The following is an 18,019-nucleotide window of genomic DNA, read 5'->3' on the forward strand; positions in this document are numbered from 1 at the left end:
TCCTTAAGTCTGTCCTGATATGTTTTATGCCAGACTGCCCACCATTTTTGTAGCCCATCTTTGGACCCATTCTATTTTATGAATAACTTTTTATAGGTGATCTCTCAAGGACTGAGCATAGTTATATCATATAATTTGAGGTGACAGACAAGAGAGGGGATCTTGCTTACATATTACATTAGTCAGGAGCTAGTTTCCACAAAGTAAGCATTTGTGGTTTAGAGATTTCAACCAGGGTAGCTCAGAAATGATAAGGTAAAACTCTGATTATTACAGTTGGTGAATTAGGTATTAAAAAGCTGGATAACAAAATATAGTTTGTATAGTACTATAGGATAAATAATGGAGCTACCGTGTCCCTGAAAGGTAAATCAAGGCTTCCTCTCAGTCCCTCTTATCCCAGCAACAGTTACTGCTTTAATAGCACATTGCAAATCCAGTGCTTAAATAACTCAATCTCCTTCCATATGCCATCAATAATAGTATACTGTAAATCAGTGCTTCTCCCAGCTGGGGAGCCAGTTTTTACAAAGTAACTATAATTTACACAGTGCAAAAATCACCATTTTAGCAACAATAATAATTTATTTTGTACTTAATTTATTAAGTATGGGAGACGGGTGAAAGACGTCCCTAGCATTATTTTCAGCTTTTAAATGGACTTTCACCACAGATGGTGAGGCCCAGACACACTCTTGGTCAGTCTGGTGAGGCCCAGGCATTGCCTTGGTCCTTTGGGTGAGGCTCCAGTAGAAAAAGTTTGAGAAGCACTGCTGTAAATCATCCCCCGCCACTGTGCAGCCTGCTTAGTCCAGTGCACTTTCATGAGGTCCTTATCATGGCATAGGAGAAAGGACTTATTCCTGTGCTGTGATTGGCAAGGCAATGAAGGGAAAGGGAATAACTGTGTGTGTACTAGCAAGGGAGTCCTGAAAAACATGATATCGCCATAGGCTGTATCCATGTTTTCCTGGCAGCCAGAGGGGCAGAATCCAACTTCTGCAGACACAGATGAGTCAAATGCTGAGTGTTTGGGTTTGGATAACATTGCCGAAACATAACACTTTGACAGGTTCGCTCAACACTAGATATAAAGGATTCCTTCAGTAAATAAGGGATGTTTTAACTAAATTAAATTTCATTAAAGTGTGTTCATTAGTCTTGGTGTTATAAACAATTTTCCCATGCTTCCAGTAACACAATGCCAATGGGACTCAATGTACTTTTCATTTAAAAGTGTTCATTCAGTTATATCAAGTATTTAGAAGTGTCCATACTAGAGTAACAGTATTGGACTGGCCCACCAGAGGACCAGAGGATCCTCTGGTGGGCCCCAAGCTTTAGAACCTGCACTAACACTTACTGAAATGTCTTTTCTCACTGGTTCGTTATTGGTGGGCCCCCAGGATCATTTCCTCTGGTGGGCCCCAGATACCCCAGTCCGACACTGAAGAGTAATATGGTGCTCAAGTAACAGTGGTAGTCACATGGTACTGTCCCAACTGCTGCCATACTATGCCTTTCCAATATCTACAGTATCTGATCCTAGTTGGAATAGAGAAATATAAAACTCTCAAAATATTGATGATGCAAAGGACTACAATTTTAAATTAGCTGGGCCAACAGCATTGGATCAACTGATTTACCTGTTCCAGAGGAGCAGAACATCTGAAGGAGGCAAAGCAGTATCAGAATAGTTGTCATCTAGGAGTTATAATGTTTTCCACACTAAAACATCATGTATTCATTTGGGTGATAAAAGGGGTGGTTGAAATAGCTATTGGCATTAGCATATATGTTCCCATGATCATAGAAAAGGAAGCAGTGGAGCATGAAGCCGTCTGGCTGATCAAATAGAGGAGCTGAATGACATTTGATCTGGATAGATGAGTGATGGTCAGATTGGATGTTCACCCTGTTGCCAGCATTACAGAATATGTGAAGATTTAATTCACATGCCTGGTCACACTGGATGATCTTATTATAAGGCCAGTAACTGTAGCAAATTGCTCCATTTTGATCTCCTCACAAGCAGTCCAAGGCTATTTCACATGGGTAAAATATATTTAAACTTAAGTTACTAAATGTTTCTTTTGTTGGCAGACATCATTAGACATTACCATAACATCACAATAAAGGAGAAAATATAAAATTCCATAGCTAATTCTACAATATATTAATTTGAGGACTTTTTTCCCCCTTATTGGTCTTTTTTGCTTCCCTCTCCTTATTTTTTTTTATATAATGATAAGCAAGAAAAAAAGCAGTCCAGGTTTTATTTTACCCAAATAATGCACACTTACCCCCAGTATACCTGCAGTACCATCTGTTTCATCCTAGCTCAGCTGTACCTAAGCATGTCATTACTGCAGCTGGGTCATATAACCACCACTCAGAACACTGGAAAATGACATTATTTTATGTATAGTATAAAGTGGTGTGTCCTGTGACAGCTGAACTACTTAATGACCAATCAAACCCCTCCCAACCCCAACCAACTCTGCTCTATGTTCTCCATCTTCTGTATGCTGGTTTTACACACGGCAGTTTTTTGAAAGAGACAAAAAAACAAAAACTGCCACTTAACTTTTTGAGCCAAAACTAGAAGAATATTCAAAGTAATGGGTGAATTAAAGGGGAACTTATATGTCTACTACCTGCCGGATCCACTCCTAGCTTTGGCTCAAAAACTACAGTGGCAGGTTTCAAAAAACACAACTGCCATGTGTGAAACCAACATTATAGAATGCTGCTGTTATAATAATAATAATAATAATAATAATAATAATGCTTTTTATTTGTATAGCGCACACAGATTCTGCAGCACTTTACATAGTTTTGCCAATTATTTCTCCCTGTCCCCAATTGGGCTCAAAATCTAAATCCACCTATCTGTATGTTTTGAGTGTGGGAGGAAACCAGAGTACCCGGTGGAACCTACGCAAACACGGAGAGAACATAAAAAATCTTTGCAGATGTTGCCCTTTAGATTTGAACCCAGGACCCCAGCACTGCAATGCTACAGTGCTAACCACTGAGCCACCATGCTGCCCATGCTGTTCTATGTATCTATGGAACCGTGATTTCTAGTAGTAGATGCGTCCAAACACTGACTAGCGGCAGAATTAGACACCTCACCTGATCACACTGTCTGCCTCTACTGTGCGCTGTAGGGAGATTCTGTAGTGTTCATGACATATATCTAACATGCCCATAGGCTTCCATTAGTTCTGTTTGCCAGATATATGCCCAAACAGTGTCCTATGGCATAAAGGGTGTAAATTATAAAGCTGTATTCTTTTTGTTTTAACTATATTGAAAAGTGTATTGGACTATGTTTTTTGACAGAACTGTATGCAGGAAAACATATATGTGCATTTACAATTTTTAAAACAATTGCAATCAACAGCAAAGTTATACAACTTGATAGCCAGTGGTAATTGCATATACCTGGCGGGGGGGGGGGGGGATGTTTACGTGGGGCTTTTTAAGTGTGTAATACCTGACCGTGGTGTGAACCTATCCTTTAATTGAAACAAGTAGTTACAGTAAATGAAAATGTGTAACTGTGGATTATGTTGGTTGCGTCATTATCATTAACCCCCTCACATTACCTTCATCATAAATTAGTCCGGTCAGATTCCAGATGTGCTGCTTCTTTAAGATGTTAGTGAGTTGGATTAGGAATGTAATTGAAGGTTGACACTTGCAGAAACTACTTTGTGTTACTCATACACTGCCCACTGAAATTCTAGGATCTTTCTTGCATGGTGGGCATCACATTCATTGCAAATAACCATATTTCATGAACATATGGTACACTGGGAATTTTAGATAATAAGTCATATCCCTGACTTCATATCTTCATAGCCAAGCCTGGACCTCTCCATTAAAGTAATTGCCCATGCTATGCACAGCCACTGTGTGTAATGAAGTAGCTTACAAGTGAAAATAAAATAAAATATATTGATAATAGTAAAACTACCAGGGAAGAAGGTTACTTTAGGTAGGATTGGAGTTTGAGGTATAAACTTCACATATAATTGTCAATTGGATACAAGACCAGTTTCTGTGTTGGGCTTTGTTCCCATTCGGGTAACAGGATGGCATTTTTAGGAAAAGGTGGACGTCTATTGATAATGATGGATGCAAATAATCATCATGATCATTATTTGCGGATGTCATTATTAAAAGACAGCCACCTTTTCCCAATAAAATACCATCATGAGAACATAGTCTTAAACAGTTTTCATAAATAGGATGAATCTGTATTACTTGTTTGTTTTATGTGTGTGTCTTTGTATGTTATGAGTTGCATGTACATATTTATACATGTGGATATGGAGTTAACATGAGTATGTTTATAAATATAGACATATACCTATATGTCCTTTATATATGTATTCTCTATATGTGTGTTTAGGTGTGCCAATATGGAGATCCATATTTATGCATATGTGTGTACATTGGGGGACATGTATCATTTGGCGTATCTTTTCGGCGGATTTTCGGCGGAAAGTGCCGTTTTACGAATATTTTATTCGCAAAGCGGCCATTTTGCGAATAAAATATCCTCAAAACAGCACTTTCCCGCCGGGTACTCCGGGGGGGGGGGAGGCGTGGAGGGGTAGTGGAGGGGGCGGAACAGCGATTCATTATCTTTTTCTGTTAAAGTTATGAAAACCTACTCCAGTCCTCAGCTGGCGTAGGTTTTCGGCTGTGTGCACCAGCGCGCACAGGATTTATGTAGAGGCAGTCCGCCTCTACATAAATCTCTGTAGCACTGGAGCTGCGGGGGCATTTTTAAGTCTGGTGCAGAAAACGCCGGACTTAATAAATGTCCCCCATAGTGTTTTTTTTGTATGCATTTTTAGTAGGTATTTGTACAGTAGGTATCTTGCTTATATATGTTTTTCTATGTATACAAGCTTTTAAAAATGCCCACTATAAAATTGTTAGTTTATTATTTTATATTCTCCATGTGCTCCCGCATCCCAATTCACCGCTGCCTACAATAAAGCGTGCGTCCAGAGTTTACATGTTTTCTGCGGCCGCTATTCAATGAATAGTGGATGCAGAAAACTGATATGTCATTTTTTCGGTCAGCCGGATAAAATCCCGGCCGGAGCTACGTCTAGGATTCCATTCATTCACATACAATGTATTTGTTGTATAGATCACGGCCGTTGTTGCAAATTGCAACAACGGCAGTGATTTATACAACACATATGTTGTGAGAACATGGCCTAAAGCTGTGTTCCCGAACCTCAGCTCTTAGAACAGGGGTCCCCAAACTACGGCCCGCGGGCCGCATGCGGCCCCCCCGAGGCCTTTTATCCGGCCCCCGCTGCACTTCCGGAAGGGACAACTCTTTCATTGGTGGTCAGTGAGAAGACTGCTCTCACTGAGCACCAATAAAAGAGTTCCCCCTTCCGGATCACGCCAGCCCCTGCCCCGCATCCACACTGCTGCCGACATCCCCGCCGAAGGGATCCCCCAGCAGGTACAGCGACGTCATCACTGACCCTGCCGGAGGATCCCTCAGAGATCATGTCCAGGTTACATCCAAGGCGGGGGGGTTGGTGGTCCGTGCGGCGCGGAGGAGGCTGGCGGCAGTGCTGACATCTCACATTGCTCCGAGATCTGTGGTCCTGCTCCGGGATCTGCGGTCTGGTGCAACGGACCGCAGATCCCGGAGCAGTGTCAGATGTTATCCCTGCTGCCAGCCTCCTCCACGCCGCACGGACCACCAACCCCCCCGCCTGGGATGTAACCTGGACATGATCTCTGAGGGATCCTCCGGCAGGGGCAGTGACAGGGCCGGGACAAAGAGTAGGCAGGGGTAGGCGATGGCCTAGGGCGCCAAACGTCAGGGGGCGCCATCTGGATGGGTAAGTAATTTATTTACCCCTCCATCCTGCCCCCCGCTCGCCCCCTGCCTGTCTGCCGGCCCGCCCTGCACTGTAACTGTTACATACAGCAGCAGGAATAGAGTGTCCAGGAGGTGTAAAGGACCTTTGATGACATCATGCCCATGTGACCAGTGTGGGAGGAGCTATCTTCCTTTGCTAGGCTCTATGAGGCAGCTAGTTTCCTAGGCTGTTTATGAGGCAGTGAGGGCAGTGTATAAGATCAGCAGGAGGTAAGCCACACTGAGGGCACTGGTCAGCAGGGGGAGGGGTAGGGGTGTGTGTGTGTGCATAGATATGAGATGTTCTGCAGGAGTGTGTGTGTGCATAGATATGAGATGTTCTGCAGGGGTGTGTGTGTGCATAGATATGAGATGTTCTGCAGGGGTGTGTGTGTGCATAGATATGAGATGTTCTGCAGGGGTGTGTGGGTGCATAAATATGAGATGTTCTGCAGAGGTGTGTGTGTGCATAGATATGAGATGTTCTGCAGGGGTGTGTGGGTGCATAAATATGAGATGTTCTGCAGGGGTGTGTGGGTGCATAAATATGAGATGTTCTGCAGGGGTGTGTGGGTGCATAAATATGAGATGTTCTGTAGGGGTGTGTGGGTGCGAGATATGAGATGTTCTGCAGGTCAGGGGTGTGTGGTTGCATAGATATGAGATGTTCTGCAGGTCAGGGGTGTGTGGGTGCATAGATGTGAGATGTTCTGCAGGTCAGGGGTGTGTGGGTGCATAGATGTGAGATGTTCTGCAGGTCAGGGGTGTGTGGGTGCATAGATATGAGATGTTCTGCAGGTCAGGGGTGTGTGGGTGCATAGATGTGAGATGTTGCGCAGGTCAGGGGAGTGTGGGTGCATAGATGTGAGATGTTCTGCAGGTCAGGGGTGTGTGGGTGCATAGATATGAGATGTTCTGCAGGTGTGTGTGTGTGTGTGCATAGATATTAGATGTTCTGCAGGGGGGGGGTGTGCATAGATATGAGATGTTCTGCAGGGGTGTGTGGGTGCATAAATATGAGATGTTCTGCAGGGGTGTGTGGGTGCATAAATATGAGATGTTCTGCAGGGGGGGGGTGCATAGATATGAGATGTTCTGTAGGGGTGTGTGGGTGCATCGATATAAGATGTTCTGCAGGGTCAGGGGTGTGTGGGTGCATAGATATGAGATGTTCTGCAGGTCAGGGGTGTGTGGGTGCATAGATGTGAGATGTTCTGCAGGTCAGGGGTGTGTGGGTGCATAGATGTGAGATGTTCTGCAGGTCAGGGGTGTGTGGGTGTATAGATATGAGATGTTCTGCAGGTCAGGGGTGTGTGGGTGCATAGATGTGAGATGTTCTGCAGGTCAGGGGTGTGTGGGTGCATAGATGTGAGATGTTCTGCAGGGCAGGGGTGTGTGGGTGCATAGATATGAGATGTTCTGCAGGTCAGGGGTGTGTGGGTGCATAGATATGAGATGTTCTGCAGGTCAGGGGTGTGTGGGTGCATAGATATGAGATGTTCTGCAGGTCAGGGGTGTGTGGGTGCATAGATATGAGATGTTCTGCAGGTCAGGGGTGTGTAGGTGCATATATATGAGATGTTCTGCAGGTCAGGGGTGTGTGGGTGCATAGATATGAGATGTTCTGCAGGGTCAGGGGTGTGTGGGTGGACTGTTATGTGATGCTCTGCAGGGTCAGGGGTGTGTTGGTGCACTGTTATGCGATGGGGAGAGCGGCCTCTTGTGACCGCAGGTAACTCTGCCACAAGAGTGCAGTGAAGAGAAGACGCATGGCCCAGGTGAGTATAAGTGGGGTTTTTTTTTGTCTGTTTTGGAGAATTACTGTTATATGGGAAGGGTTAGGGAGCACACAGGGGTCTATATATAACTGGAAGAGCACACAGGGGTCTATATATAATTGGAGGAGCACACAGGGGGTCTATGTATAACTGGGGGCAGCACACAGGGGGTCTATGTATAACTGGGGGCAGCACACAGGGGATTTATATATATATAACTGGGGGAGCACACGGGGTCTATATACTTCTGGGAGAGCACACAGGGGTTCTATATACTTCTGGGGAGCACACAGGGGGTCTATATACTTCTGGGGGAGCACACAGGAGATCTATATATTTATGGGGGAGCATTCAGGGGGTCTATATATTTCTGGGGGCAGCACACAGCAGTCTATACTATATTGGGGCTGCACAGAGGGGCTTTACTACAATACTGGGGCACAGGGACACCTTAAAACTATGGGGGCACAGAGGAGTGTAACTACTATATAGGGGTACAGAGGGGGCTAACTACTGTATGTGTTGGAGCCTAAAATGTTTCTCTGACAGATTCTGGAGAGAAGATTTACAGCCAGAAGACCACTTCTAGGTGGCCCAGGCTGGATGGAGGGAAAAAGAAAATGTGACAGATCGGAGAAGACTGCCCATGTGAGTCACTGGATGTAACTGCACAGTTATAGGGTTGTAGTGATAGGGGTCATGGTGTGGCGGTATTACGGAATGGTATCATTGGGGATATCTTTCTGTTCTGTTCAGTGCAGTTTTCATGTAATATGTAATCACTGTATGGTGGAAATAGTGTTATAAGGTAACTACTGTATGTATTGGGGCTCTTAATACAGTGTGGGGGTACATTCAGGGCATTATACTGTGCGGGGAGCACCAATTCTAATGTGGGGGGGGGGGGGGCGCCATTTGCCTTCTCTGCCTAGGGCACCAAAACTCCTTGTCCCGGCCCTGGGCAGTGATGACGTCCCGCTCCTGCTGGGGGTTCCCTCTGGCGACTGACCGGCTGAAGAGGCTAGAAGAGATGAGCACAGTATTAAGTGAGTATAATTTTTTTTTTTTTTGTAGCAATGCAGGGGGGCATAATAACTATATGGGGACATTCCAGGGGGACATTATAACTATATGGGGGACATTGCAGGGGGACAATATAACTATATAGGGGACATTGCAGGGGGTCATTATAACTATATGGGGGACATTATTACTTTATGGGGGACATTGCAGGGGGTCATTATAACTATATGGGGGTCATTATAACTATATGGTGAACATTGCAGGGGACAATATAACTATATGGGGGACATTGCAGGGGGGCATTATAACTATATGGGGGACATTGCAGGGGACAATATAACTATATGGGGGACATTGCAGGGAAACAATATAACTATATGGGGGACATTGCAGGGGGTCATTATAACTATATGGGGGACATTATTACTTTATGGGGACATTGCAGGGGGTCATTATTACTATATGGGGGTCATAATAACTATATGGGGGACATTGCAGGGGGGCAATATAACTATATGGGGACAATGCAGGGATACATTATTAGTATATGGGGTGAGGGGGCTGGTTGAGGGTGTGAAGGGGGAGTAAGGGGAGGCTGGTTGAGGGGGGAGTGAGGGGTTGAGTGTGGGCTGGGTGAGGGGTGGAAAAAGAGGGATGCTTTTACTTTTTTTTTTTTTTTTGGGGGGGGGGGGGGCTTGTGGCATTTTGCACTGGGATTTGATTATAGTTTTTTTTTTTTTTTATAGTCCGGCCCTCCGACGTTCTTAGGGACAGTGAACTGGCCCCCTGTGTGAAAAGTTTGGGGACCCCTGCCTTAGAAGATAACTCCGGCGCTGGAAAAAAAAAAAAAAGACAGCAACACATACATTTTATATTCACCATCCCTCAAACATATATCTAAATCTGAAGTTTCTTGGAGTAGAGGCACCAAATGCCTTAAGGGGTGGAGTCCTCCTAAAACATTTGGCAGAAACATTTTCGGCTGTTCTTGTATTTTTTAACAGAAATTTCATAGCCAGCAAACATTTCAGCTATAGTTTGCAACAATTTCTGTCTTAAATCATAAACCTGTCAGAATTTAGTAAGACCGACGCCTCTCAATAAGTTGCCTTTACTTTTTTGAACAAAATGAAGCTTGCACATAAATTAGCAAATGTTGTATGCCAGAAAACCAGTGAATATTGTTTAATATATTCCCCACCAAATATTTAGCATTTGCTAACAACAAGGTATGTTGTTAATATATGGTTATTTATAAGAAAGCTTTCAAGAGCAGTTGTAAAGTTAATATGATGGATTTGCCAGTAACATTTATATTGGTGATATATTACTGATCTATGGCATTTGGAATTGCTTACTTTATCAATTCATTATGTCTGATTTCAAAGCAGTTTGCTCCCTCCTACCGACTTCATAGACAGACACATAAAACATCTCTTATTTTCAGTCATTTTGAAATAATGAATTGCACGTCTCCCAATTCCTTGGATATCTTACATGGGAAACAGTATTCTTCATGGTAATTGTAACTATTGACTGCTTACTATTTCTTTCATTAATCACTCCCCTTGTGATCCATTTTTATATAATTTTATACCTATGCTATTTGTATGATTATATCAATGTGCAAGAAATAAAAGTTTACCTGTATAAAAGTGCCCCTCAGGGTTAAAATTACATAATGTTACATCAGCTGAATTTTTTTTTAAAATCAACTGGTGACAGAAAGTTATACATATATCTATTTTAATTCTATTTAAAATCTGAAATCTTCTAGTATTAATCAGCTGCTGTATGTCCCGCAGGAAGTGGTGTATTCTTTACCGTCTGACACAGAGCTCTCTGCTGCCACCTCTGTTTGTGACAGGAACTGTCCAAAGCAGTAGAAAATCCCTCCTGTTCTGGACAGTTCCTGATCTGAACAAAAGTGGCCGCAGAGAGAACTGTGTCACACCACTTCCTACAGGGCATACAGCAGCTGATAAGTACTGGAAGACTTGAGATTTTTAAATAGAAAAAAAATTACAAATATGTATAACTTTCTTTTACCAGTTGATTTAAATTTCTTTTATCCTGAAGTACCCCTTTAGAGAAGCAGTACTGGAAACTGATAGTTCCCTACTCTGCCATAGCTTTTAACTTTGCTTTAGGTCTTGATACAGTTGATGGTGGGATCCCTGGGGACTTAGGGCACTGTACTAAAATCCTGGACCCTTGGGGCTCATTTTGGCATAGGGCCCTGGGCAATTGCTTAGTTTGCCTTTGCCTTACATAGAGCAGCACATGTAGTTGACAGACATGATATAATATGTCAATTAAAAAAAATGCATAAATAATGCAAGTGAATAAAAGATAAGTCAAATATGCCTCTTTTTCCATCTCCCCCAGACATCCCCCCCCCCCCAATAATCTGTTGTCCACTTTGAAAATCAAGTCCTGTGCTTATAGCTCACTCAAAGATCAAATTATAACTGCCAATACAAGTCTATGGAAAGGGGAGAAGGGAGATGGGAAAGGGGAAGGTCTGGAACGAGACAGAGAAACACATTAAAGAGACAGTTGTAAATAAAAGATCTGACCCTAGGACTTCAATCACAGTTTAGAATTCTCACTACTGCTTTTACAATATATACCCTAATACCCTAGTTTATAATATACCCTAAAAAAATGCAAATACCAGATCAGCATGATGAGGGTTGTAATCCATGTGAGGCTGTACACTAATTATGTACCTTTTGGACAGTTTGACGTGGATTACAACCCCCAACATGCTGCAATAAATTTATACAAGAGGGTTATAATTTATGAATGGTGGCGGACAGTGTCATTGACTCCCTTGACTGATGTGTCTAGTTCCTAGTTGGTCCTGCTGGCCAGCTTCACGGACAGACTCTTAATTAGCTAGTGGCACCATGGATGCAGATATATGGATGCAGACATATACAGGTCCTGATGCTCCTGTGCATTATGCATACACTAGCACTGACTGGGGAAACCGTACACCATGTCTGTGCCACCATTCTGTATCACTGCCAGACCAAAGGATCTCATGGGCCAGAAATTTCCCACTGCTGGAATAAATTAGAAATGTATGGTCTCCATGGTCTCAGGAGGATTTTAGATCAGGGAAGGTTAAGCATGAGCCCTGCCGCACGGAATAGACAGCAAGGATTAAACTGAATGTACCTTGATCCAAATGACTCCTTGCTAGATTGGGAACTCAGAACAGAAAATAATGATGTGTTGAGGTGCCCGTTCGCAAGTGTGACCCCTATAGCTGGTCACGAGTGTGAACCCTGTAGTCACTAGCAACACTGAAAGGATGGAGTAGGAAAACCAAATATTCTTTAACTAATAAATAATAATAATAATAATAATAATAATAATAATAATAATAATAATAATAATGCTTTTATTTGTATAGCGCCAAACTGATTCAGCAGCACTTTACACAGTTTGTTACTTTTGGTCCCAGTCCCATTAGGGCTGACAATCTAAGTTGACGTAACTGCATGTGTTGGATGTGGGAGGAAACCAGAGTACAAACACAGAGAGAACATACAAACTCTTTGCAGACCACAAAAGAAACGGCACTCACCATGGTGTCTGATTCAGACCATCCGGCTTTATGGCAAACTAGGAGAAGGGAATTGGTGACCAAAGTTTCACTTTTCGGATCAGACGCCATGGTGAGTGCTGTTTCTTTCTTATGAATCGTGGTCATACATTTTGTGGATTTCATAACTGAGAACCACCAGCGCTTGGCCCTGACAGTATTGACGGTGTCCAGGAGAGCCAGGTAGTGCCATTTTCTGTTTTCTTTGCCTATTGACTGTGTGTAAAACTCTTTGCAGATGTGGCCCCTGATGGGCTAACCACTGAGCCGCCGTGCTGCCCCTATTAATATACATACTTGTAATAGGTATGCTTTTTCCTACTCTCCTGGTATTATTATTAGTTATTATGTGTAGGGCGCAAATAACATTTATGCATGATGCTTTTGGCTCCCTCAACCTACAGATTTATATCTTTTACAATAACACAGAGAGATGAAAAAAGACAACACCAGAAAGGAAAAGGAATGCATAGGAGCCTGACCCTTCTGAAGTGAAACAATCTGGATTAGATCCCTAGTCTGCAGCTGTCAGCAATGTCCTTTTCCTTTGAAAGCTTCATTAATATCTGAGCAGTATCTCTGAATGAAAAGATTGTATTTGGGCGGATTACATCTGTAAATATGTAATCCTCTGAAAATAGGAAAAATCCCAGACATATTCACAGACAAACAGGCACATTCATGTTTACTTGTAAAGTTTAAGTTAGTGTAACGCTGGGAGTTGTGGTTCCCCTGTCCACCACTAGCGATGACGTAAGCCGTACCAGGGAGCGGAGTCTAAGGGGCCGCTGGTCTTCACCAGAGCCCGCTGCAAGGCAGGATGGATTTGCTGCGGCAGGCGACCCCCAGGTCGCTACCCCTGGCTTGGCTTGCTAGTGGTGGTGGCGAGGTGCAGCAGGAGACAAGTAGGCAGACAGACTGGAACTCAGCAGGAGTCTTGGCTGGACCAGAGACAGCAGGCAGATGGCAGGATCCAGGAATGGCTGAAACCACTTGGCAGGATACACGAGCAGGATATACAGGCTGGATACAGGAGAGCTGGACCTACACACTAAGGAAAGCATGCAGAGGCTCCAACACCTGTGGAGAGCTTCAGAGAAGCAGCCAATTAAAGGCACACTGACCCTTTAAATTATAGCAGAGCCGGGGCGCGTGCTCCCTAGGAGACAGGGACGCGCCCATCAAGCTGACAGGGAGCCGGAGGAGGAGGAGCCCCGACACAGAGAAGGAGGTGGGGCAGCAGCGACGCAGCTAGAGGTATGTGCCGCGGCCGCGGATGTGAGAGTTAGTAAGAGTAATGTGTCTCACAGCTTGTCGTGATGATTGGTGTGGTTCAGAGCCATTTCTACCACCATGCGGGGCGGTTATCTGCACGGGCCGCTGACAGGTAGCCCCCTCCAACCGCGACCCCCACCACGGACCTCACGGCAATTATTGATCCCCCCCCTCCCCCGCCCACAAGACTTCATCCATGGAGCTTCTGTGCTCCATAGGTTCACCATTCCTCCGGGTGCCGCTGTATCAATGCTGTCATCTGAGACAGGCAGATGAAAACATTAGTGGTCAGGCGCTCTGATGGCTCAGGATCGGCGTCTCTGTTTGAAACTGAATGCGCTCACTTTCCTGATGAGCACATACAGTTCCTTCCAGCTGGCACTGTGATTGACCCAGCGAGGAGTAAGAGCCATAGGCTCCTCGCTCTGTCATTCTTGTGGTCACAGGCAGCATTATGACTCCAGCCACAAGAGGCTTCTCTCTGCAGCAACACACGGCATGCCTGAAGTGCCAACAGAATGAAGACACTGGTGGACTGCTTCTGGGTGAGTATGTTGGTTTTTAATTACATCACATCCTCATTGTCTTCTGTAAAGGCCTGAAATCGTCCCACAACTTTATCACCTTGTAAGGAGATGCCCCCCCCAACCTGAGTGTCCTATTGAACATGTAATGTATCATGTAATCCCCTCATCTTCCTGTGTCACACTGATTACTGTCCCCTCATCTCCCCCTGTGTCACACACTGATTACAGTGATTACAATGACCCCTCGCACTGATTACAGTTTTCAGGGTGCCCATAGTGGCTCAAAAATCTGGTCACCGGCAACTTACTTCTGTCCCATACACGCTCCAATGCCGCACTCTGCTCAGCAGTGTGCCTGCTCTGGATCTTCTCTCCCTGTCTACTGCTCTCAGGTCCCCTGCAGTTTAGACAACTGCTGTCAGGTCACACGTTCCATAGTGTCACATGCTCCATAGCGTGCAGTGGGGAGTTCTGGTGCGGGCGCGCACGGATGCTGATCATAGCTGATCTTTTCAGAGACCAGCCGTTCCGTGATACGGCCTGGTCACGGAACGGCCGGTCTCTTACATTATGTGAACATAGCCTAATACTGTAGTATGTTACTGTTGTGGTCCCTGTATCACAGAACATGTTTTGTCAGCTTTGGCCTACATTAACATTGTTTATGGGGGGGCACGCTTTTTTGAGTTTCGCCTTGTTGCCAGAATGACCTAGAAACTGCCCCGGTGTGGTTCTGAACAGTCAGACCCTAAGGCCTAATCTTTGCAGGACTTTACTAGTAAAGCCAAATGGCTGTATCAGTTCATGGTCCACAGCTTCCGCAATTCACCGAATGTGTGCATGTGGCCTAACAGATCAAAACATTTGACACAACCTGTTTGTATGACGTCTGTTATTTCAAAATAATGTCAATAACTTGCTATTAAATCCACTCAATTTTAACAGTGTGTGAACATAGCATTTCTGTGATTTTAATCCACTCCTGGTTTTGGTTGCAAAATACTGACTAAAATATTGACCAAAAATAATGTGTGGGAACATAGCCTTACTTTGCAGCATTTCTCCACCTCTAGATGGGTCTACACAAAGTAAACTAAAAGAAAAATACAGCCGTAATTTATAATGAAAATAAAACATTGTGTGAACAGGTTTTAAAACAACAGGTTGAAAAGAATGAGCATATTAATTACTTTGACAGTCATACTTAATTACAACTGTTATTTTATATGCTTTGTACACTGCTGGACTCCAATGAAGCCCATTACTAGACACAATAACACCAAAGGGAATGCTAAGACGAATGCTAGAAACGTGTTTACTTTTGTGTATTTTTTACATTAAGGGGGAGGCTTCAACAATGGTTTCACCATTATAATGGTGGAAGTCACAACTATCAATTCAACGCTCTTAAAGGAGAAGTTCGGCCAAAAGTATTTTTTTAATATGTTATTACTTATGGAAAGTTAGACCAATTCCCAATGTACATTAAGGGCTTCCCTTAATTTAGTAGATCATGGTGACTTCAAATTCTCAAAAAAAAGTAAAGTCACGAATCAGGTGTAATTCCAATGGAGTGTCCAGCAGGGGCACAGTATATGTAAAAGCCTAGGGACTGTATTGAAGTATATGGAATATGTAATGTAATGTAAAAACTACACTTTATTAATGGACTATGTGTATGGAATAATTTGGGGAGCAAGGACACTTGCTTCCCTAATGGAGGGCACCAAGCAGGGAGGGAGAGAGGTGCTGGTGCATCTAACTACAGTACCTCCTCCCTCCCTCTCTGCTTGGTGCAGTGGTAAAGATAGACACTACTACTACCATCATCTGCTCATAGTATGAGCAGATGATGGGAGTAGTACCAGAGAAATCCCCAGCACCAAGCCCCCCCTCACCTGACATACACCCCACCCACCTCACACCCACCGCCGCCGGTAACCTCCCAAATCCAGTCCCCATCATCAACACCCCAGCCTCCCCACTGCCGCACGTCCAACTCACGTCCCTGCCGTCCCAGACTGCCAGATCACAGCCGCCCCCGCGTCCTGACGACTAGGTCCCGGATGTCACCCCCAGCAGCTCTCACCATCCGGGGGCCGAGTCGGCAGGACGTGGGGGGCGTCAGTGATCTAGCAGTCCGGGACAGGAAGGGAAGTGGGCGGACGTGCGGAGATGAGGGAGGCTGGGGGGTTGGTGATGGGGACCGGATCTGGGAGGTTACCGGCGGCAGTGGCTGTGTGGTGTGGAGTGGTTGGAGGGTAATGTAGGCTGAGGGGGGCTTGGTGCTGGGGATCTCTCTCGTACTACTACTCCCATCATCTACTCATACTATGAGCAGATGATGGGAGTAGTAGTAGTGTCTATCTGTTCCACAGCATCGAGCAGGGAAGGAGGTGGAGGTAGTTAAATGCAATGGCACCTCTCTCCCTCCCTGCTCGGTGCCCTCCATTTGGGGAGCAAGTGTCCTTGCTCCCCAAATTATTCCATACACATAGTCCATTAATAAAGTGTAGTTTTTACATTACATCACATACTCCATATACTTCAATACAGTCCCTAGGCTTTTACTAGGGATGGTCCGAACCCTCCGAGGTTCGGGTTCGTATGAACCCGAACGTTCGACATCAGATTCCCGCTGTCTGCCCGCTTCATGGAGTGGGTGGATACAGCGGGAGGACCACCTGGAAAACTGGGATACGGCCTATGGTTCGGTTCGGACCATCCCTAGATTTTACATATACTGCACCCCCTGCTGGACACTTAATTGGAATTACACCTGATTCGTGACGTCACGGTTTTTGAGAGAATTTGAAGTCTCCATGATCTACTAAATTAAGGGAAATAGCCCTATATGTGCATTTCCCATAATTAATGCACATTAGGAATTTGTCTAACTTTTCATAAGTAATAACATATTAAAAAATACTTTTGGCAGGAGTTGTCCTTTAATTTTTGTAGGCGAGTACGCAAAAATCTGCCATTTTAAAAAAAAATTAAAACTAAGATACCAACTTTATCTTTTGACAGCTAAACTATCAATCAAGCAATAAAGAAACTTTTCATAGAGTAACCATGGTTGAGAATGAAGCAGTGATAAAGAACCTTGTACCTGGGGAAGACTACATGTTTGAAGTCCAAACAATTAAAGGGGAGCAACTTAGTGTCCCAGTACACAAAAAAGTTAGCACCAGTAAGTATTCTCAGAATTCTCCTGCCTTGGGATGTTTCTAATGAAGAGGAGGGTGGGAAGGAAGCAAGGAGAGGCGTCACCGACACAGTGCTGCAAGTTTAGAAGATCATTTTTTGCTGTAACCAAGGCACCAGACGCATTTTAAAAGACACGACCGGTAAGGATTTACTCTCATTAAATGGATGGTACAAGCGGTTTGGTAAGGTGGGCCACTTTAAAAACAATTACAAACAGTAAAAAGAACCATAAGCTCAGTACTGTGTCCAAAATAACCTGCAAACACCTATGTATTTTTGATCTGAAATATATGGGTTATTAGTAATGTAGTAATTGTAGTAAATGTATCACCCACGCAGAGCCATCACGTGCGCTTCGCACGTGATGGCTTCTGGGGTAGAAGCCATCACATGCTAAACATACATAGGGTATGGTTAAGGTTCTCTCCTCTTTATTTTTAGACTTGCTCAGTTTTATGCTTCATAGACTATAACTTGTTTTAGACTTGCTCAGTTTTATGCTTCATGGACTGTAACTTGTGATTTATATGTCAGGCATTTCTTTATTGTGTCATTACCCCCTATACTATTTGCCTAACACTATCTGAAGTATATTTTCTTGTATGTTGCTGTGTGCAACGCCATAGCTGTTTCATTTTGCACTTTCAAGTGTTTAGCCCATACATTACTCAGCACAGCA

At 44.1% G+C, this 18,019-nt stretch overlaps 1 protein-coding gene across 3 annotated transcripts in view; it reads left to right on the forward strand.

Annotated features, from left to right (window-relative positions):
* PTPRQ (protein tyrosine phosphatase receptor type Q) overlaps window positions 1–18,019 on the forward strand; it is a 284,668-nt gene that overhangs the window by 32,240 nt on the left and 234,409 nt on the right. For all 3 annotated transcript variants that reach the window (XM_069973994.1, XM_069973980.1, XM_069973987.1), the window contains one exon: window positions 17,161–17,323. In XM_069973994.1, the coding sequence (XP_069830095.1) occupies window positions 17,161–17,323 (163 nt within the window). The remainder of the gene's footprint in view (window positions 1–17,160; window positions 17,324–18,019) is intronic.

The sequence above is a fragment of the Dendropsophus ebraccatus genome, chromosome 1 (assembly GCF_027789765.1).
Source record: "Dendropsophus ebraccatus isolate aDenEbr1 chromosome 1, aDenEbr1.pat, whole genome shotgun sequence".
Lineage (NCBI taxonomy): Eukaryota > Metazoa > Chordata > Amphibia > Anura > Hylidae > Dendropsophus > Dendropsophus ebraccatus.